The following is a 23,833-nucleotide window of genomic DNA, read 5'->3' as shown; positions in this document are numbered from 1 at the left end:
CCGTGTGACGTAAAGCGACTCTCGCCTTTGTAGTTCTTTGTGTCCGACGGTCTAAAACCTCCCGCGCTTATAGCGGCGACAGGAAGCGGAGGAGGTGGAGAGCAGCGCATTTAGCAACCATCATACTTTCCTAACGGTAAAGGCTTTCTTTTCCTAAATTTGTTGCACTTCTAAGTTTAAAATCCAACCGTTGCTCCGTTGCTTCCTGTGGCTGTTTTGTTGTTTTGTTCCAAATAACGTATAATGAGGTGTAATGGTGAACACTATTGTAACCTTGAATTTTGACAACTGGGGTCTGCCCTTTCTGCACCATCTGTCATGAGGAAAGCGCTAGCTTACTTTACTTACATTGTTCTCCAACTTAATAACTAAATAACTCTTCTTTGTTTAAATAAGCCAGCAATATATTTACTTTTTTTCTCTTATATGTTCAAATTTCTGGGACATTTAAAACTTATAATAGTTTAATGAATATGTTATTGACAAGTTTTGCGAAAAGATGGGTTGTAAATACGACTCCACCTTGACACTTGATCTCTTGTCCTTTTTTTCAGACTTTCCTTCAAGGACCAATTTTATTTATTTATTTATTTGTAATTTGATCCTGCTTTAAAATGCCTCGCATTGAGAATGACATCAAGCTGGACTTCAAGGATGTTCTCCTGCGGCCCAAAAGAAGCACACTCAAGTCCAGGAGTGAGGTGGGTCCGTCCAGCTGTGGATTCTTTCAGTATCCACCACAATCTGCCCTGCATTTTATCTTCGTATTTTAGAGATAGAACAAAATGCCATGTTTATGCATGTTGCCCAGATATTCCCTAAATAAAATAGCTCAAATCTGAGCAAATTAAATGTAAATGTAAAAGAAAAGGCTTCCCACAGCATGATGATGACGCCACCGTGCTTTTACTGTACGGAGGGTATATTTAAATTGCTGAGATAATTTTACCCTCTGAAAATGTTTTTGTTTGTTTGTTTTTAGTACGCAGTCCAGAAAAGTGAATTGGTTTATGTCTTGTCTGGTGACCAAAAGGAATCTGTCAAAGTGGACATTCTTTAATCAGTGCCAGGTTGCCCATCTCTGAAATGGCTAGTTTTTATAGGCTTGTTCAAATTTAATGTTACACTTTTATTTTTCCAGCCAAAGGTAGAGCTTCTATAAATAATTTAGTGTAAAACAATCTAATCCATGTGTTTGCTTAGTCTCCTGTCACAATCTGCGCTGGTTATTGAGTGACTTTTTCTCCACTCTTCCTTAAAGATTAGCTTTGTGAAGCCCATGATGACGGTAGCTCCTCCAGTTACCTTTGTCCTTTAACTTTTATTCCTGATTAATACTTTCCTTTCTGTAGTTTGATGTCAGAGTGAGATGTTCAAAGCTTTAGATATTGTTTTACAACCTAAAGCTTCTTCATACTTCTCCAGTGTTCAATGTATCTATGAAAAATGGACAAGATTCTTGCCCTAAAGATGACTGAGCCAGTGCAGCTGATCCAGACAGCAAAACAATCACAGTTATTTAACTGATTAAACATGTTATTTCCTCTTTACAAAAATGCAGGATTTTATCCTTTATTAATATCTTAAGAAAAAAAGAATGGACTGCATGGTTTAGTTTGTTATATTTATTTTCCTTAATTTCTTCCTTGGTTTTTAGAAAACGTTTATGTTTTTTTCTTTCTCAATAACACCTAAATATTGACTGATTCTTTGGACTAACCTCTATTTTAGTCTTTCAAACTTCTCCATCACTAAGACGTTGCTGGCTTTTCAAATCTAGGTGGACCTGATGAGGAGCTTCACCTTCAGGAACTCCAAGGGAAGCTATAGAGGGATTCCCATCATCGCCGCCAACATGGACACCGTGGGGACCTTTGAGATGGCCGTGGCTCTTCACCAGGTAGATCAAAACGTTAAACAATGCCATATCATGCACAGTTTCTGTATTATTATTATTTATCGGTACAAAACCAGATAGTTGAAGGGTATTTATAGAGTTGCTTTGATAAAACAGAACGTTGTAATGTTGTTTTTTTCCCCAATTTTGATTAACAGCTAATAGTGATAAGTGATAGTAATTTTTACTTGCTTTATATTGGTCTGTTGTTTAATTTTATTTTTTCTTGTCCTTTAGTTTGCTCTCTTCACTACCATCCACAAACATTACTCTCTGGATGAGTGGTCAGAGTTTGCCTCAAAACACCCTGAGTGCCTCGAGGTATTAAAGTCATTCACATATAGCTCATCTCACACCCTCAGTCTGTCTTTAATGTCTCCTGTTTGAGAATATTTTCTGCTTGTTTTCATCCCCAGAGTGTCGCCGTCAGCACGGGGACGGGAGAGGGCGACTTTGAGAAGATCTCTGCGGTGGTGGAGGCTGTGCCGCAGCTCAAGTACATCTGTGTAGACGTGGCAAACGGCTACTCTGAGCACTTTGTTCACTTCGTCAAAGACGTCCGGCAGAAGTTTCCTTCGCACACCATCATGGTCAGTAAATGTCTGAAACGCCTAAGGTCCGACTCTTATAGTGATGCTTTCTGGACACTTTTATTTATTTATTTATTTTTTATCTGCTGATCAGGCAGGAAACGTGGTAACAGGAGAGATGGTTGAAGAACTGATTCTTGCTGGAGCTGACATCATTAAAGTGGGCATCGGACCAGGTGATCCTCATTCCATTCCACCATTTCAAAGCCTCCTTGGTTAATCATTACCAGCTATGAAAGTCTGTGTGCTGCACAGACCCTGGACTTTGGTGGTCTTTGACATGGAATTAGTAGAGCATTTAAAATCTAATAAAAATCTCCTCATTGCATGGAATTGGAACAAATTAACGATGTCAAGGAGCTTCTGTTTCCTGTTCGGCTGCAGACGTCTCTGACTCTCTGTGTCTTCCTGTTCAGGCTCTGTGTGCACCACCCGTAAGAAGACCGGGGTTGGCTACCCGCAGCTCAGCGCTGTCATTGAATGTGCAGATGCAGCCCACGGCCTGGGAGGCCACATTATATCTGTGAGTTTCCTGGATCGATGCAGTCATTACATTTGGATTTTTGAACAAATTGAATTAACTCAGTTACTTCTCTTATTATCTGTTTTTTAATTGCTTAACACTGATGGCAACATGAGACTGAAAGTGATCAGAAAAGTTACCATGAGATGAAAGAACCTCTAAACCTACCATCTGGTAGGTTTAGAGATCTTTTGCAAGGTAGAGGGAGCAATTATTGCCAATTGTGCGCGTAGTTTGCAGATGAAGATGCTAACAATCCTGGAAGTGAATCAAAAGGTGAACCAATAAAGTCAGCTTGTATTTTTTTATTTTTTTTTTATCCTTCTGATATCCTTGTTTCTACCCTTAGCTGCAGCCCGATACCACTTTAGTTTAGGATTAACGCGGCTCTGAACAGCCTGCTGTAAACCGAGCTGACAGCGTGGAAACTTTCCAGGAAGTTCCTCCTCAAATTAAAAAAATATTTACTGTTATTAAGCTGTAAATCATAAACTAGACTGTTGTTTGAACCCAGTGATGGGTCCAGCAACACCGATACATCGGTGATGTGTGGAGCTCATAGAGCAGAACCGTATCGATGGCCGATAAAGTAGCTGTTTCTAACTGACTCTGACGTGTTATACTGTCAGCGGGATGCATCTGCTAAAAGAATCTCCAATCTTTTGCATTTCATCATCAAGAGAAATGGACCAGCCTCAAGGCTAATGAGAGGTTCCAGCCACATGGGTCCATTTCCATCTCTTTTCCTCTTCTGGTGTCATCCTGTTCCTCTCAGCTATGACATGATTTATCTGAATTTAAATTATCTTTCAATTGATTTGAAGATAATAAATATATATATATATATATATATATATATATATATATATATATATATATATATATATATATATATATATATATATATATATATATATATATATATATATTAAAATCCTAGTTCACAAGCATCCTTTCACACACTACACTTACACTTAATATATCACGTTATATGTTTGCATTATTTATTGCCTGCCTCTACAAATAACACATTTATATTTTCAATTTAAAATAAGATATAGAATAATACAGTATAACATACAATTAAATTATAAATTCACTTAAATTATTTTATATATTAACTTATCAAATCAGGTTAGTTTGGTCTGTCAAATAGGCCACCTGCAGTGATTTCAAATGTCCACTAGGCGTCAGTGTGAAAAAGCTTCATGACATGTCATCAAGCCATGTTTGTGAAGCTAAGCAACCATTAGGGCTCTAGTTGAGGGTTTGATTAAAGGTAAACTCTGTGGTTTAGTTTAGTGAAAGTAAGTCTGACATAATGATTTACACTTTTGCCGGTGTGCTGAACTGTTTTCATAGAAACTTTCATCTTTACTTATTAGCTATTTGGGATTACATTGCTGCACTTTCTGGTTAAATTATTTTGCATGGTTGTGTTTTATTGTTTGCAAGAAAAACAAAAAGGCCAGAAAATTATGTTTCTGGTTGTTTAGAAAAGAAATAGATGAAGAAAAGGTGTTTTGGATGTTTTTCTTAAGCAAATCCTGATTAAAATTGGTTGGATTGGAGGTTAAAGGGTTCAGATCTGCTCTTTAAACAGAGCCCAGATTGTCTCTTTTCGTTCCTTAAGGCCAAACTAAATGTGATTCTGGGCCCCATGATCAGTGTCATTTAGCTTCTTCTTTCTGTCCTCTCATTAGAAAATTCATTGAAGCATTTTTAGTCTTTTGCTTGTTTTCAAGTATTGCATAATTCCCCTAGCCTGTAGACTCAATTCTAGTCAGAATATGAGTCTGATACTGCTCCATAGAGCTGTGATTATGGGGCGTGTTTCGAACGAACCAGGAAAAAAAATGCCTCTGCACTCAATTGGATAGATCTACAACCAATAAGAGCAACGGAGTGCGTGACATATGTTAAGCGAGGCATAGTTGTTGTCAACAAAAATCAAAGCGTGCAGTTGCGCGCCTAGAATAAGAAGATGAGACTTGATCGCGTTTCTCTGTTCCTCTTTTAAAATTAATTTGCTGTCGATATCTTCTAGAACAGACCTAATAGCAGAATCTAAACACCTCAACTCTCCAGCGGCAGCCATTGTTGTTGTCACCCATGCGCACTTTGGTGACGTGGTTGATTACGTTACTGTTGATCATCTGTCGATCATCGTATAAAGCCCGCCCTGACAATTTGATTGGCCCGCCAGATATTGTGCGAGCATACTCGCGCTACTATTGAGCGATGCCAGACCGAACTTCCCGACCTCAAACGTTGTGGGCGGGACTAAGTTCGGAATGGCACCCAGGCTATAATTCCCCCCCATTGCCTGTTCTCTACAATGCAATCTTCCTCATATGATGATGCATGTTGTCGCTGTTCTGTCCTGCAGGATGGAGGATGTACCTGTCCAGGAGATGTCTCAAAGGCTTTTGGTAAATTTTAATGTCTTAAAATGAACATAGGAAGTAGTAAGTCAGTCAATTTTGTTTACGCAACATAAAAAAAGAAAAACGTACAGAAATAAATAAAACAGACAATGGAAAACAAATCTAAAATGTATTTTAAAAATATCCCAAAGGAGTTATTTTGACTTATAACTAGGAGGTTTTTGATGCGTGTTTATTTATTATAGCAAATATAGTTGTTTTTTTTCATGTACTGTGTTGCAGCATTGCTGTTTTTCTTACATGAATCTCTCCTATACGAGACTTAAAATATTTTATTTTCTCTAGCTGCCTTTATAAGGAGTCAGGTCTCCGTTCCTTTAAATCAGGGATATAACTGCTTCCTCTGGGTCCCCTCAGGTGCCGGAGCCGACTTTGTGATGCTGGGGGGGATGCTGGCAGGCCACACAGAGAGCGGCGGGGAAACCGTTGAAAAGAACGGCAAGAAATATAAGCTGTTCTATGGGATGAGCTCCGACACGGCGATGAAGAAGCATGCTGGAGGCGTAGCAGATTACAGGTGGGGTATCAGCTGAAAAACAGGCTTTGTTTCTTTAAATAAACTAACTTAATCTGTATCTGACTGATTATCATGATGACGCGTTCACTGTTGTAGAGCATCGGAGGGAAAGACGGTGGAAGTTCCCTTTAAAGGCCCGGTGGACGAAACGATACGGGACGTCCTGGGAGGCGTCCGTTCAACCTGCACCTACGTGGGAGCGGGGAAGCTGAAGGAGCTGAGCCGCAGGACGACCTTCATCCGAGTCACCCAGCAGCTCAACACCGTCTTTGGCAACAGCTGAACATCCAGCAACAGTTTCTAAATCAGCCCATAGGCAGCACCTCTGAAATACTGTCCTTATGTCTGCTTTTAATTCACTATCACATTTTAAGAAACGTTTTCCTCATATATTATGTCTGTTTAGACTTAAAACAATCTCAATACGTTCCAGGAGTGACAGATATCTGGAAAAAAAAGCTCGAGCTTTGATTCCTCAGCTTATCATTCCTTGTAGTTTCTTCTATTAATACAACTTTTGATCTGTTCATAAACAAGCCTGACATTGTCCTGTTCACTGTGCCGAAGTTCTGCTACAAGCCTTCTCCCCCAGTTAATCATTTTAAAGCAAATGTCTTAATTTATTGTAAAATGTTTTATATTATATACAAATTTATTAGCAAATTAGAAAGAGGAACTATTGTTAGAAGATGTATCATTTCAACAGCCATGCTGCGCACTTTAAAATAGAATTTTTGTGTGCCGATTGTTATATTATTGGACCATTAATAGTATATATTATTAAGTGTTAGATCAGGAGCAGAAGGACCAACCAATAAAAAAAAATATGTATCTAGTTCAGCTCCTGATCGTACCAATAATTGTTTTTTTTTATTTGTTTTAGGCTCTATAGTAAGAATTTCAACTTCAGCGCCTTGAGCTATAAATTTTGACACAGTTCATGCAGTTCTTATTTCAAAATGTTCTCTTTTTCTGCTGTTATGCAAGAGTTTGTATTTTAAATTTGTTGCCAAGATCTTAAATAAAATTGGTATTATTTCATAGAGTCAATAAAACAATTAAGCTTTCAGTATTTGTTTGGCTTTATTCTTTATGAAAGAATTTACATTCTCTGTGAAAGAAATAGCTTACAAGCCTTTTACCAATATGATGGAGGAAAATAAATTGATAGAAAAAAAACATATTTTCTGTTTAATGATGCTCCATGCAAATGATAGATTATTTAGCTAACGTAATAGGCTGCAATGAAAAGTAAAACCGAAATTTTTATAAATCCATCAGATTGGCTCCCAAAATATATTCAGAATTAACCATGTAGCCATATATTACAAACATTTAGAAAAGCTTACAATTAACTTCTGTAATCTGCAGAGTGTCAATCATTTCTCCACAGTAGGATTGGCTGGCCTTTAAACGAACAGAATGCAACCGAAGATTAGATTTAATTTGCTGCTGATCGATGTATTGGCCATTTCCCTTTCCTAGCCAAACAAAGGGGACCAGTTCCCAGTTTGGTGTGACCCCAATAAGGAACATTTCTTCCCTCTGGTATCGTCCAGTTCTACTGAAAAAGGAGAGTGTGGAGGCATTGACATCCCACAACACCTCCACCATTTCAGGTCGTGGTATGTCCTCTCCAATCTTGTCTTTAGATGTGAGGAATAGAGACTGAGGACTAAGAGAATTACTGAATCTGAGCTCCCCCTTTCTTTCACCAGAGGATTTTGAACTAAATGGGGCACCTTGATCGCCAGTATATATTGTTGAAACACAGCTCACGCTGTTACCTTCCCAGCTCAGTCCAAAGACTGGTCCTTTCATCGGGTTCTTTGCAGACTGTTTATCACACAAACCGATCATCCAATCAGTCTCATCAGTGAGACTGAGCATCCATCTCTGATAGGCAGGATCTGCCCTGGTGCTCTGGATTAGAAGAGTTGCAGAACATTGACCCAGCCACCTGTGGTAGAAAACTGTCCTTCTGTCTTTAGACAGCGACACGCTGGAACTGGAGGTCTGGGGTGCAAAGATCAGCTCTGAGGAACCACTGAGATCCTGCTGGTTTTCTGGATCAATCAGGGCCAACAATGATTGTGTAAAGTCAGATGCTTGCTTCTCTATCTTCTCCCCGTTCTGTCTAACCTTCAGGAGCAGTTTATCTCGATGGCTTCCAGGCTCCAAACCTTTCCTCAGATCCACAGCCTTGGCTTTCTCCACATCCTGGTTCACCTGAGAGTACATCTGCAGGAACCTGAAGGTGTCCTTCTCGTTCTGGGCTGCCTCCATGCTGCTCCTGCTGGTTCTGATGGACACCATTCTAGCAGAGACTGAACTTTGGACGCTGCTCAGAGAAATCTCCCTCAGATTAGTCACGGCCTCAATCAGACGCACGCTGCAGCGAGCCAGCTTCTCTCGTTCACTCTTCTCCCACTTCTCCAGACTCATGTTGTCATCCTCAGTTTTCACCTGTAAGGCCTCCTGCTCAGCTTTCAGCTTCTCCAGGAGCTCTTTGTGGGCCGTGGAGAAGGTCTTCATGTTGTGTAGGCGGTGCTGATCTTCAATGGCACAGGAAACGCAGACACAGGTCTCATCATCTAGACAGTAGTACTCCAGAAGCTTCCCATGCAGAGGACAGTTGATGTTTCCATCTAAAGCCATGGGCTCAGTCAGAGGATGAGTCTGCAGTAACACAGGGGTGGTCAGGTGGGCCTGCAGGTGCTGGACACACATGGAGATCTCACATTTCATGCAGGTCTTCCGTGCTGGTTTCCTGTCCTCCTCTGTACACGTCACACTGAATGCTGGCTGAATCCTTCTGAATATTGTCAGACATCTTCTCAAAAGCTGGACCTCCTGTTTTAAGCTCCTGAGATGTTGTTCTGATTCAAATGAGATTGAAGAGAAAACCCTTTTCCTTTTGCTTACTTGAAATTTACAAAGTCCCAAAAACAGCAGATGTTTGATTCCTGTTTGCCAGTCTGCTCTCGGATTGTCAGCTAGACCAACACGGAAGTCTTTTGTGGTACGAAGGCACACCCATTATGACCGAGAGAGGGAAGAGATCAGAATTCTTTTGTTATGACTTGTTCCATTTTTTTGTTAGGATTTTTTTTTTCTAAAGAATGTAGCAACAAACACCTTCAGTTGAACAGTACTTAATGACTCAATGACCCTGTAGAGTTCTAACATAGGTTGACATAATATGCGTCTCAAATCGCAGGCTGCATACTTTTTTTTTTTTTTTATAAACTTTATTAAAAAAAAATTATAATACAAAGACAAATTATAATTTGCAGTGAACAATCACCAGGGATTTAAGCAAAAGAAAATTAAATAAAATAAAAAGTTATTACCGTAAATAAAAGTAAAAAAGTAACAGTGAGTGGAAACATAAAAAGGGATTATATAAATACTTTAAATTTAGAGCATAAGGTTATAGTTTTAGCAGCTTTTTTATTATTGGAAGAGGACAATGTAGAAAAATAAGTAGTTGATTCCTTTAGAAAAGAAAGACAGGAGGATTTAGTCACAATAATTTTACATTTGTGGATATAAAACTTAGCCAACAGTAACAAAAGATTGCATAAGAAGAAATGTTCAGAAAGTTATTTTTTATATTTTGTAATTCCAAATAAAACATCTTGAAAATAAAGTTAAAATTTATCATAAATATTGTCCAGAATGAAGCGACAGATACCTTGCCAACAACGCCTAGTGTGTTCACAGGACCAAAACAGATGAGAGACAGATTCTGAGTAAAAGTTGCAGAAAGTACAAGTGGTATCAATGTCCTTTTTATATTTAACTAAAAATGACTTTACTGGATAACAACGGTGAATGATCTTAAAGGAAACCTCTTTAACCTTGTTTACTAGTAAATATTTATTAGGTAAAGACCAAGTTTTGTTCCAGCATACCTCTGAGGCCAGTCCAGACCAGACTGAAATTACATAAGGAACTGAAATGCAGTTTGCTTGGAAAAAAGTACGAATATGCTTGTTGTTTTTAGGAGATTTAGGTTGAAAACACTCGGGCCTTTGGAGAACAGAGAAGTCTGACCTTTGAATAACATAATAACACCTGGAGGAATAGCATCAAAAACAATAGCAAACTGTTTCGGGCTTATAGGAATCTTAAAATGATACAAAAATTCTTGATAATTAAAGAGGTTTCCTTTTTCATTGAAAAGTTGACTTACAAGTGTGATACCATTCTTAAACCAGTTTTCGAAAAACAGAGATTTCTTCTTATAACATATATCTTTGTTATTCCAAAGAAAGTACCTATTAGGAGAAAAATTATGTTTGAAGATCAGTGACCAGGCCAGAAGGGCTTGTTTATGAAAGTTAGACAGAGCGACAGGAATGCGATCAATGTTATAATTACATTGCAAAACAAACTTAAGACCACCTATCTTAGAGAACAAGTAGTGAGGAATAAAATTCCAGATTGAGTTAGGATTTTTAAGGCAATTTTTAATCCAGTTCACTTTGAATGTATTGTTGATTGTCGTAAAGTCGAGAAAGTTAAGACCTCCTGCAACATAACTATTCATTAAAACTGATTTTTTTTAATGTAATGAGTTTTGTTTTTCCAAATAAAGTTGCATAGCGTCCTATCAATTTCTTTGCACATCTTTTGGTCTACAGCCAGAGAAACAGCCGCATAGGTTAGTCTGGATATTCCTTCAGCTTTAGAAAGTAAAATTCTGCCCCGAAGGGATAAATCTCTTTGGAGCCATTAATTAAATCTTTTCTTTGTTCTTTCTAAAATTGGGCCAAAGTTGAGGTCACACCTAGTATTCTGTGTTTTGGTTAACGTTATTCCTAAATAATGAATGGTTTCTTTAATTGGAATATTGCAGAGATGAGAGAGTTCACGTTTCTTAACAGCCATTAATTCACATTTGTTCACATTTAAGTAAAGACCAGAAGCCTCAGAAAATACTTTTATCAATTCAAGTGCTAGAAAAACTTCAGAAGAGTCTTTTAGGAAAATTGTAGTGTCATCAGCCAGTTGGCTAATGATAATTCTTTTGTCCAGAACTGACATTCCACCCAATTCACTATTTATTATGTGATTAGCCAATAATTGAGTTGATAGCAGAAATAAATAAATGGAAATGGAACAACCTTGCCGTATACCACGTTTTAAGTCGAATCTTGGAGATGTTCCGTTTTTCAATTTGATTGAACTATTTCCATTATTATATAATGTTTTAATAGTACTGCAGAAAAAATGACCAAAACCAAATAGGTTTAATGATTCAAAAATAAAGTTGTGTTCAATTGAATCGAATGCTTTGTAGAAATCCAGGAAAAGGATAAAGCTTTCATCATTTATCAAATCGGGGTAATCTACAGAGATGGGAAGTAACAAAGTAAAAATACTTCGTTACTGTACTCAAGTAGATTTTTCTGATATTTTTACTTTACTTTACTACTTATTTTTATGGCGACTTTTTACTTCTACTCCTTACATTTTTACACAAATATCTGTACTTTCTACTCCTTACATTTTAAAAAAATTGGCTCGTTACTTTAGTTTTGAATCATTACAATGGAGTTACCGTTATTATTTTTCACATCATCAATACCAAATTCAATCTAATTGGATGGGAATCTACGTTGCATTTGACGCACCACTACAAAATGAATCGACAGATTCGGCGGTATTCATTCGCGGCAAATCATTGCAGCTTGGTGGCGGTGGCGTTAGCATAGTAGTATGGACGACGAGATGATTGAAAATGAACACAACGGAGATCTAGTCCTATTGGCAGACATCCATTTAAAATGTAGGCAACGCGGCAGACGAAAGTGCGCATTCAGCTCGGCAAAGAACTCATGCTCTTCCTCAACACTGAAGTCCTCAGACATTTTTCTTTCGTTGTTTCTTTCTTTGCACAGGTAAACAGCACATTTCCTCTTCTACGCTTGCATTACTGGCAGAGCAGACGCTGAATGCGCACTTTCATCTGGTTTGGTCTGCCGGCTTCCGTAGACTCGTGAACGTGCTTTTAGGAAATCCTATACACTACTGTTTATGCTCTAAAAACATTCTAAATGACTTCGTTTCCAGTAAATTATGGACGCTACCCACGCAGGACACTTGGAATACATTGGACGAGCAGTATGGAGGAATATTGACACGTTTTTTGTGGACTTTTATGGACCTTTCTGCCTCAGGCACCATAGACCTCCATTATTTGAATGTCAGCAGACAGCAAGAAGCCTCCCAGATCTCCAGATGCGTTTGAGATATCAAAAAAGTACTCCAGGGTGTTGTTCAGCATGGGGGTGAGTAGAAAATGAAGGCTAATCATGTTTTGGGTGTACTATTCCTTTAAGGCTTTATGTGCAAGAAGTAGGATTTTAAATTCTATTCTGGATTTAACAGGAACCCCATGAAGAGAAGCTAAGATAGGAGAGATATGATCTCTCTTTTTAATTTTCATCAGAACTCTGAATGCAGCATATTACACAGCAGGGGATTAATTACCACTGCATGCTGATGATACTCAGCTATATTTGTCCATAAATCCTGATAAGTTTAAACACTGGTGTAGTGTAAACTCTTGACACTGTATACTAGTGTTAGCTAAAGTCAACTCTGAGTGGCGTTCCAATGCTCTCCAAGTCTTAACTGTGTAACACTTTCAGGAATGTTTTTTACCTCAAACTAACATGAACCAAATTAGACACTATAACGAGATAAATTTAACTCGATAAGAGCTAAATTAACTCTTCCAATTTTGTTTGGAGAATTTGCAGAACTAGGAATGACGGGATGGGGCCCTTTCCCTACACAGACCTTTCTGGTGATCAGCATGGGGGTCACAGGCGGCACCAAGCTGTTGTGGTTGCATGTAATACTGAAGCCCTTAAATCATAATTTTTTTTTAAAAAGGACACAAAACAAGAGTCAACAGCAGGATGAGCTGTAAAGCATTGGCAGACAGGATTTGTCAGGATTTTGTACTCAATTCAACCCACAATTGTATATTTTTGTTGTTTTTTTGGTGTTGTTTTCTTAATTAGTTATTGCTTTCACCTGCTGTTTTCCCTCCCTGCTGTAATTATCATTTATTCCTCCCACCTGTTTCCTTTGGTTTATATTCTGCTCAGCCTGAGCATTCGGGGCCAGATCATTATTTCTTTTCCGTTCAGCCTGTCTGTTGAGTTGATGTCACGGTTAATGTCCTGGATACTGGCGGCCAGTGGAAAGAGGGTTTTGTGTCTGTCTCGTCTCCTGCTAGTCCGCTGTTTCTCCCTTGCTGAGTCCTCTGGGTTTTTGGCTCTTTACCCAGGTTTTTATTCCAGTAAGCCTGGCTCCAAGGTGGAGACCAGTTTAAAGGTCCTGCATCAAGTTCTGGTTTCACATGTCTGCACCTGATCCTGTCTACCTGATCTGGATCCTGTCACCTGTCTGTTCCTGCCTGATCTGGATTCTGTCACCTGTCTGTCCCTGCCTGATCTGGATTCTGTCACCTGTCTGTTCCTGCCTGATCTGGATTCTGTCACCTGTCTGTCCCTGCCTGATCTGGATTCTGTCACCTGTCTGTCCCTGCCTGATCTGGATTCTGTCACCTGTCTGTTCCTGCCTGATCTGGATTCTGTCACCTGTCTGTCCCTGCCTGGTCTGGATTCTGTCACCTGTCTGTCCCTGCCTGATCTGGATTCTGTCACCTGTCTGTCCCTGCCTGATCTGGATTCTGTCACCTGTCTGTTCCTGCCTGATCTGGATTCTGTCACCTGTCTGTCCCTGCCTGATCTGGATTCTGTCACCTGTCTGTCCCTGCCTGATCTGTAACCCTGTCCAGGATCGGCTTCCTTCGGGTCCTCCGAGGCTGCAGCACCAGGGACACTCTGAGTGATGCACGTCACGTCAGTCTACAGTCCAGTGGCTGGATTGCACCCCATTCCAGGGAGTTTGACTGGACTGTTAAACCAGGTAAGTGACTAACTCTGATAATCATCTTCTGGCAGATAGTCGTGGTCATTTACCTGTGTTTCTCCATTAAACAGTGTGTCTGAGATTGGGTGGTGCCCCGCCCCCCCCCCACCTGCAGTCGCCCCATGCCACAGATCCAACAGCTGCACTTTAGTGTCTGTTTGTCTATAAATGTTTTGAACTTTCCTACTGACTGTCTCTCCTTGAATACTGGCTCCATATGCCTAGCCTCGTGAGACCATCCTGATCTCGCGAGCTTTCAAGATTTTACTCGGCAATCACTCTTCACTCTCTGTTGAAGAAAATTTTGAGCCGTTCACCAAACGAACGTTCAATCAGCGTTGGCTTTGAGGCGGGTTGAGGTGTGACGCAACGAGAAGCGCGACCGTTCAGTCTAAAGAACATGGCGGCTTCAGCCGATGAAACTAGCGTTAGTGTGGCTATCGAGCAAGTTTGATCAGAATTACAGAGTATTTCTTCACTGAAAGAAGAGCAAAACACTGCTCTGGAGGCTTTTCTCAGAGGAAAAGATGTTTTTGCTCTTCTCCCGACTGGTTTCAGCAAGAGTAGCCTGGCTTGTGGTTGTGTTTTCGTCGTCGCTCTGTTAGTACTTCATATGCTTTGTTGATCTGATTGGTTTATTTGGCCCGTCTATCACCAACATAGGCCAATAAGCTAACCAGTATTTTCGCCCCTTCCGAAAATTACTTCAACGGAAGGTTTCCAGAATGATTTGCTCCGCATATCCATCAGAGTCAGGTTACCATATGCCCTGTTTCATGACAAAAATTAGTTTTTTTCCACATGGGTATAAAGTATGAATATGTAATAAAACAATTGAATATATTTAAATGTTAATTTAGGATATTGTTTCATCAAATTGATTTAAGCATCTAAAATCACATTGGAACAAAATTTGGAATGAACAGTGAGTGACAGCATTAGCAGTTCTAGCATTGAGTTACGTTATTTAAATGATCACATTTTACATAAAAAAACGAATATATTTTTAAAGCTTTAGACTTCAAATAAAATCCAGACACACTTAGTCTTCAAGAGCAAGTCCACATGTGACTTAGTCAGAGAAAAGACCATCAATATATGATGCTGCAGCACCCCATACATGAAGAACGGGTCTTCCAGCCTACTGCAGACAAAGCAGAGCTTCAGCTCTAATGCTTTATATGCAGAGATGCTAATGAATTACTGAATTAATCCAGATCATGCTATATCCAGTGGTGGAAAGTAACAAAGTACATTTACTTGCTTGCTGTACTTAAGTACGTTTTTGAATATATTTACTTGAGTATTTTTTAGGGGGGGACATATAACTCACTCCACTAAATTTCAAAGTCTACTCCACTCCATTTCGAGGAAGCTGCAATTTACTTGTTCCCTTTGGCTCAGCTTAGCTTTGTAATCCACTGTTGCTGTTTTTCTTTCTTGAAACGCAATTTTAACATGGCAGATAGCAGCCCTTAGGAATGAATTTGGACACCACTGTTTTAAAGATTAGCATGACATTATAACAATGTGAGAAACTCTGGGCAGATGATATTTGTAGTTTATTCATTTTATTAAGGCGTTAGTTGTTACCAATGTGGCCATGTTGTTCAGATGAGTTCTCAAATGAGAGCTGTAGTTTGTTTCTGGTAATAGATTCAACATTTAACCTTTTTTCAATAGTGAAAGTTTTAGGAGAATCAAGAAAATCCTGTTTTCTTTTTGGTTTGTTTTTAAATAAGAAACCAAAAGAGCTGTCTTTATTTTTTGTGTCATTTTTATGCTGAAGTTCTTTCCAGGTGGGGTTGAATCTGTAGCAGGTGGTTCTACGCATCAATACATCAGGTGGATTCTGAAGGTTATAAGGTTCTTTAAAATTACACTGAAAATTATACAGAAAAGTACTGATATTAAGACATTTTATTTGAATTTTTGAAAACTAATACTTTTTGAATACCTACTTGAACATTCATTTCTTCCATATAAAACTAGGTTTTTATTAAAACAACAAAAAGAAAAAATAAGATTAATACAAAGTGGAAGGTAAAATCACGGAATTAGACTAGACTAAGACTTAGACAAACTTTATCAACATTAGGTATACACAGAATGTATACAAAACTATGTTTATACATTAATAATATATTTTCTTTTATAGTGCAACCCTCTACAGTAGTAACACTGCTTATAAAACACAAAGAGTCAAGAGATAGGGTTATTTAAATCTAGATTCGCAGAAGAGGTTGGTCAAAACCAAATCCCATGGCAAATATAGCTCCCACCCCAATAAAACACCAAACAAGTTAAGTTTAAATTTGTATTAGAATATTGATTATGAACAATATAAATCACAAAAAGGACAGGGGAATAAAAAAAAAAAATACAATGTACCTCTGAGATCTCAGGGGAAAATTAAATAAACTTGGTCCAATGTCCAAAATGAAAACTACCCTTGAGTGCACTCAAAATTAAAGCTGTTCTACCACCCCTTAATACTCAGAGTCCAAACCAAGGATTCTCATAGGAGCCTCTGTGGTGCTGCTAAGTAGAGGAGGTGGACCAAGGATCCAGGCACCCGGGCGACCAAGTGCGCTGATGAGATGAAGAATCGACCTCCACAAGATGCACAGAAATTAAAGATTAATATTATTCACTAATGTCCATGTTTAATTTTTACTAATGCCTTTTAGTCCATTCTTTTTAACTTAAATATATATATATATATAAATATATATGTGAGAAATTGTTCTTTAATCTAAAAACACATACAATGAATATGAAAAGAACCTTATGTTTTTACCCTCAACAATAAATGCAAGAACAGGAATATTATCTAACTTTATTTTTTATTACAGCAGTTGCAATTTGTTAAGTAAGTAAAATATGAAGAGAATAACATACATTCCTTCAACTACCATTGATGTGAACAAAAAAATGTAAGAAATATTTGCAACATTATGTGGTTGCATAGACAACAAATCAAAAAATAAATTGATATTGATTTATCAAAATGATACTAATGCACTCATGACAGTGAGAAGCATGTATAATAAAAATGTAAGGATTTTATTTGATTATGTTTAACAGTATCATTATCAAACAATTACTCTGAACTAAACCACTAAAGCCAAGATCAATAAAGATATTTAGCAAAGCTCACAAACAACTTCTGTAATGAACAGGTCAGTGAACATTTTTCTACAGTAGCCGCAACTTGTCTGGTAAGATGGAGAACAATTTCCACAAGAACATTTTAATTGCTGCTGGGAGGAGTTTTGGGCATTTTCCTTCCCAAGACGAACAAAAGGGACCATCTCCCAGTTCTTGAGAGTTGTCTCAATTGTGAGTATTTTCTTTCTCTGGTACTGTCCACTTCTGCTGAAGAAGCTGAGCCTGGAGGCCACAAAGTTCCAAACCACTTCCACCGTTTCAGGGCATTCATTTTCCTCATCTCCATTCATATCCTCAGATGTGAGTAATGTGGAACAAACTGTAAGTTTCTTTCCTTTTGTGGTGTTAATAGTTTTTCTTTTCTCAGAGGAGGAAGAATTAAATGCAGCATCAGGATCTTCGTAATATTTTGTTGTAACCCAGCTGAGGCGGTTACCTTCCCAGCTCAGCCCATAGACCGGTCCATTCATCGGGTTCTTCACACACTCTTTATCGCACAAACCGATCATCCAATCAGCCTCATCAGCAAGACTGAGCATCCATCTCTGATAGGTGGGAATTGGCTCTCTACTCTGGATTAACAGAATGGCAAAACATTGACCCAACCACCTGTTATAGAAAACAGTCCGTCTGTCTTTAGACAGCGACATGCTGCAGTTGGTGGCTTGGGGTGCAAAGATCAGCTCTGAGGAACCACTGAGATCCTGCTGGTTTTCAGGATCAATCAGGGCCAACAATGATTGTGTAAAGTCAGATGCTTGCTCCTCCATCTTCTCCCCATTCTGTCTTATCTCCAGAAGCAGTTTATCTCGATGGCTTCCAGGCTCCAAACCTTTCCTCAGATCCACAGCCTTGGCTTTCTCCACATCCTGGTTCACCTGAGAGTACATCTGCAGGAACCTGAAGGTGTCCTTCTCGTTCTGGGCTGCCTCCATGCTGCTCCTGCTGGTTCTGATGGACACCATTCTAGCAGAGACTGAACTTTGGACGCTGCTCAGAGAAATGTCCCTCAGATTAGTCACGGCCTCAATCAGACGCACGCTGCAGCGAGCCAGCTTCTCTCGTTCACTCTTCTCCCACTTCTCCAGACTCATGTTGTCATCCTCAGTTTTCACCTGTAAGGCCTCCTGCTCAGCTTTCAGCTTCTCCAGGAGCTCTTTGTGGGCCGTGGAGAAGGTCTTCATGTTGTGTAGGCGGTGCTGATCTTCAATGGCACAGGAAACGCACACACAGTTCTTATCATCCAGGCAGTAGTACTCCAGAAGCTTCCCATGCAGAGGACATTTGGTGTTTCCATCTAAAGCCATGGGCTCAGTCAGAGGATGAGTCTGCAGTAACACAGGGGTGGTCAGGTGGGCCTGCAGGTGCTGGACACACATGGAGATCTCACATTTCATGCAGGTCTTCCGTGCTGGTTTCCTGTCCTCCTCTGTACACATGTCACACAGAATGCTGGCTGAATGCCTCTGAATGTCGTCAGACATCTTCTCAAATGCCCAGATTCTTAAAGGGTAGTGCTCTCGCGTTTTTCTCCTTGCTTATTTTTAAAGCTCCAACAACAAATGTTCTTAAGTCTACCTCCTCAAAGGTGCTGTGACAGTCTGAGATCTATGTACCAGTGCTTTTATTTCCTGACAAATAACCCACCCACACTAACTGTTGGGAAATTTATGGCTTTACAACAGTACAAGGGCACAAAAGAGTCACTATCATGTTCAAAGAAAAACGCCTGACTGGCGAACAAACAACTACCTTGCACCAACAGTGAGAAAATTTGGGCGTGACTGTAGGACAAAAAGCAATCACAAGACATGACTTAGACAATAAGACTATACAATATAAAAATAAAAGAAAATGAACAGTTAAGCTTTACAATCAATTGAAAAAGCAACCTCTTAGAGAGTAATATCATCCAGCTCAGTTATCAATAATGAGACGCATTTAGGTAAAAATAAAAATAAAAAAGAAACAAGAAAAAATAACTTGGTTTTAATGTAATTTTCAACATCTGTTTCTTGTTATTAAGATGTGTGGTATAAAATTGAGTCCCCCTTAGTCAATTTTTTTAAAGCTTGTCTTTTTGCAATCACATCTCTACAGTCTGCTTCCCTCATAGCCTGTCAGACTGCAAGTTTCTCACTTTAGGTATAAGCTTTAATGTGTCATTCTAACCCAAGATTAAGTTTTGATCTGAACCATTCCTCTCTGGTTCACATCTTATATTTTTTTTTATCCGCTATCGAAACTGGTGGAAACCTTTGTTCCAGCCTCAAGTGATTTACACCCCCTTATTTATTTATTTCAACAACTTCCCTGTATTTATTCATCCAATCATCTTCCCCTTTTAAAACCTGCTTTCTTCTTTCTGCCAAAGAAAACAATATCGTGACAAGAAGTTTCACAACGAGGATTGTACGTTCAGGTTGATATGCAGGAGTAGTAAATTATAGGTGTGGTGATCAGAGTGCTTCCTATTGTTTGTTGTGAGCTCTACATTTCTTATGACAAATTAAAAGCAGAATTTCTAATGTTTATCCTCAAATAATATCCGTTGGAAATCCTTCAAACAATATCTTATTGCTTTCCATGATGGGCATACTTTTGCAGCTCAAGTAAGCTTCAAGACTTTAGATTAAATGGTTGCAGCGTACTTTATTTAGAGAAGCTGAGTAAATTGGCTTATTTCCAAATGTTTGACGACCATAAAATCAGATCAAATCAAAGTAAATTTATATAGCACTTTACAACATACATGTGTTAAAATGACATTAGCGGCTTACAAAATAGGATAAAGCATAAGGGGGATGATTTTTTCTATATTAAGCTTGCATCGCTAAAGTGATTTCTGTCTTGACATATAAAATTTCATCAGTCTTAACTTTTGAATACACAACCGTAGAAATTTCATATTTAAATTTGCCATAAATCTTTGAGATAAGCTACAAGGAAATTACATTACCCAGTATTGAAGGAGAGACAGTCAGTAGGAAAGTTCAAAACGTTTATTAAATAAAACAAAACAAAAGCGGAGCTGTGGCTCGCGGACACTGCAGGCGGGGGGGGGGGGGGGGGGGCGGGGCACCGCCCAATCTCAGACACTCTAGGGAGGAAACACAGGTAAGTGACCACGATAAACTGATATAAGATTATCTGTGTTGGTCACTTACCTGGTTTAACAGTCCAGACCACGAGTGTCCCCAGTGCTGCAGTTCCAGAGGTTATGGTGGAAGCTGATCCTGGTGAGGGATCCAGAACAGACAGGAACAGACAGAAACAGGCAGGATCCAGATCAGGCAGGAACAGAAACAGGGGGCAGGATCCAGACTTCCATACATCCACAGGCTTCCAGGAGGGTTCAGAGTCTGACTGGGACCAGAAGCATGACCAGTTGGTCACGCACAGGAGCAGACAGGATCAGGTGCAGACAGGCAGGCTCAGTGGAAGAGGGTAGCCGAGACAGGACGTAGAACCTGAACTTGAAGCAGGACTTTAAACTGGTCTCCTCCCTGAAGCCAGGCTTACTGAGATAAAAACTGAACCTCCCCCCATAATGAGCCAAAAACCCAGAGGACTCTGCGGGGGAGGAACAGTGGACGATCAGGAGATGAGACAAACACTAAAACCTTCTTTCCACTGGCTGCTAGGATCCAGGACATGAACCATGACAAAAAACTAAACAGACAGACCAACAGAAAGACAAGCAATGATCTGGCACTGAATGCTCAGGCTGAACTGAATTTAAACCAGAGGAAACAGGTGAGGGGAATAAATTGTAATTGAGGCAGAGAGGGAAAAACAACAGGTGAAAGGAATGACTAATTAAAGGAATAGTACACCCAAAACATGATTAGCCTTCATTTTCTACTCACCCCCCATGCTGAACAACACTCTGGAGTACTTTTTTGATATCTCAAATGCATCTGGAGATCTGGGAGGCTTCTTGCTGTCTGCTGACATTCAAATAATGGAGGTCTATGGTGCCCGAGGCAGAAAGGTCCATAAAAGTCCACAAAAAACGTGTCAATATTCCTCCATACTGCTCGTCCAATGTATTCCAAGTGTCCTGAGTGGGTAGCGTCCATAATTTACTTATGGGGGTAGCGTATATAATTTAAAAGCGCGTTCACGAGTCTACGGAAACCACGGCAGACCAAACCAGATGAAAGTGCGCATTCAGCGTCTGCTCTGCCGATAATGCAAGCGTAGAAGAAGAAATGTGCTGTTTACCTGTGCAAAGAAAGAAACAATGAAAGAAAAATGTCTGAGGACTTCAGTGTTGAGGAAGAGCATGAGTTCTTTGCCGAGCTGAATGCGCACTTTCATCTGGTTTGGTCTGCCGCGGTTTCCGTAGACTCGTGAACGCGCTTTTAGGAAATCCTATACACTACTGTTTATGCTCTAAAAGCATTCTAAATGACTTTGTATCGAGTAAATTATGGACGCTACCCACTCAGGACAGTTGGAATACATTGGACGAGCAGTATGGAGGAATATTGACACGTTTTTTGTGGACTTTTATGGACCTTTCTGCCTCGGGCACCATAGACCTCCATTATTTGAATGTCAGCAGACAGCAAGAAGCCTCCCAGATCTCCAGATGCATTTGAGATATCAAAAAAGTACTCCAGAGTGTTGTTCAGCATGGGGGTGAGTAGAAAATGAAGGCTAATCATGTTTTGGGTGTACTATTCCTTTAAGGGAGAGCAAACAGGCCAGATCATGACAATTGAATCAGTTTACTTTTATAATTGTTTGCATAAAATAGCTTGGTCACTATATTAACCTCGCTTTTGCATCTGGAAGGAATATCCAATTTGTAGATGTTTATCTAAATGTGTAAGGTGGGGTTTATGAGCCAGAAGATTAGCAGGTGTAAAGAGTCAAATGTTAATAATGTCATGATATTGGCACTGATGACTGGTTTAATGGTTTATTCCATTCACCTGCCTAGCTATGCCCAGTTTCTCATTACTGTTCATTTCATCCACCTGCTCTTGACTCTATTTAGGCTGCTTGCCCCCAGTCATCAGTGCCAGATTTGAGCTTTTGGTGAGAGTTCTCAAACGTACCCTGTGTCTTGTTCTGATTGCCTTATCCTGACTGGTTCTGCCTTTGGACCTCTGAGCTTGCCCGTCCCTTTTTTCCGTCTGCTTGTCACCCTGGATCTGTCTCCTAACTCTGACTTGGTTTCCCTTAGAATCTCTGATCTTCTGGCCTGGACTCCTTTTTACCTTATAGACACCAGATTTGGCTTTGCCTTCTGGAAACTCCTGCTTTCCCTCGTCTGCTCTCCTCTGCCCGTCAGCCAAACCAGCAGCCTTCTGGGCTTTGGCTCCTGGAACTCTGTGGGCGGCCTCCACCACGTGCTGTGGGATATCATCCGACTGGATTCCACTCCTTCTTCTGGCTTCAGACTGAACTTTAAAACCAGGTTAGTGACTCACACCCTCGCAATCGTCCTCCGTCAGATTTACATCATCACTAAGCAGAGTTTTCCCCTCTACAGAGATTTTGGCCTTTTTCATCCTAGCTGCCGACTCGCAGATTTGACATGTTGTCAATAAACGCTTTTGTAAATTATATCAGTCTGTCTTCCTGAAATTCTGGGTCTTCAATTCTGAGTTCTGACACATACTTTATTTTTATTTCCATTGAAGTCAAAGAATCTAACCAAAAAAACCTAGGTAAGATAAACTGGATGTGTTTTTGTTAGCTAATGTTTAAAAATGGATAGATAACGCTAGAAAATACATTAAAAAATTAAATTAAATTTCCAGATAAAACTTTATTAAAGTAACTAACAAGGTAACAGATTAGCAAAAAGCCAAAGAGTTGATCTATTAAGGAGCTATTTATTAACTGTATCTTATTTTGTACTAAATATGTTTTGTATATATATATATATATGTGTGTATAAAGGCGACTTTCTGTCAGAATTTTAAAGGAGACAAAGACAAAGAGAGGGCTAATGAGAAGATGGAAAACATTGAGGACAGAGGAAACAAAATAGGAGCTAGGGAAAAAGGAGAACACACGAGGGCAGCAGAGGGCAACAAATGAAAAACCTGGAGGACTGGAAATAACAAAATAATAATAATTAAACCACTAGGACTAAAAAACATGAAGAAAAGTAAGACTAAAAACTCAAAAGAAAATATAATAGAACCAAGACTAGGACAGTAACTGAGGAAAAAAAAAACAAAGAACACAATAAACTAAGAATTAAACCAAAAAATTAGGAAACAAGGAAAAAAGCAAAACTGGATACTCAAAAGAAAAACATGACAGAAAACAGAAACCTTTCATTGTGTCTGTGGTTGTTTTTGATGGTTTTCTTAAGTGGAAATCATTTATTGAAACACAAGATATGAAACAACCATACCTAATGAAGGTTAAATTTAAAAAATATTAAATTATCTGTTACAAGCTGCAATTTCCCCACTGTGGGACAAATAAAGGATTATCTTATCTTATCTTATCTAATAAATTTTTTTGTTATTTTTTTTTTTGTAATAACTCTACCAAAATCCAGTAAAACTACTAAAAGAAGGAACACAACACCATGGATACTACACTAAATTGATGAATTTTCATTTAAAAAATGAATTAAGAGTTAAAAAAAAAAAAATCATCCTTTAAAACCAACAGCAAAATTTAATTAAACAGCATAGAGGTGAGTTTGTGATACGGCAGTAATAGAGCTATGTAGATGCAGGGTGCCTACTTCCACAG

The 23,833-nt window shown here is 39.1% G+C and overlaps 1 protein-coding gene across 1 annotated transcript; it reads left to right on the top strand.

Moving 5' to 3' along the window:
- Window positions 1–32: 32 nt before the first annotated feature.
- On the top strand, window positions 33–7,046 carry gmpr2 (guanosine monophosphate reductase 2). The gene is made up of 10 exons (XM_038270365.1): window positions 33–136; window positions 555–701; window positions 1,781–1,900; window positions 2,135–2,218; window positions 2,314–2,487; window positions 2,582–2,663; window positions 2,904–3,010; window positions 5,400–5,442; window positions 5,815–5,974; window positions 6,071–7,046. The coding sequence occupies exons 2-10, from the start codon at window positions 615–617 to the stop codon at window positions 6,255–6,257; spliced, it is 1,044 nt and encodes a 347-aa protein (XP_038126293.1). The 5' UTR covers window positions 33–136; window positions 555–614; the 3' UTR covers window positions 6,258–7,046.
- Window positions 7,047–23,833: the final 16,787 nt, after the last annotated feature.

This window comes from Cyprinodon tularosa, unplaced genomic scaffold (genome assembly GCF_016077235.1).
Source record: "Cyprinodon tularosa strain WSP-4 unplaced genomic scaffold, ASM1607723v1 ctg76, whole genome shotgun sequence".
Lineage (NCBI taxonomy): Eukaryota > Metazoa > Chordata > Actinopteri > Cyprinodontiformes > Cyprinodontidae > Cyprinodon > Cyprinodon tularosa.
Note: the sequence above shows the minus strand (reverse complement) of the source record. Positions and strands in the feature narration are given on the sequence as shown.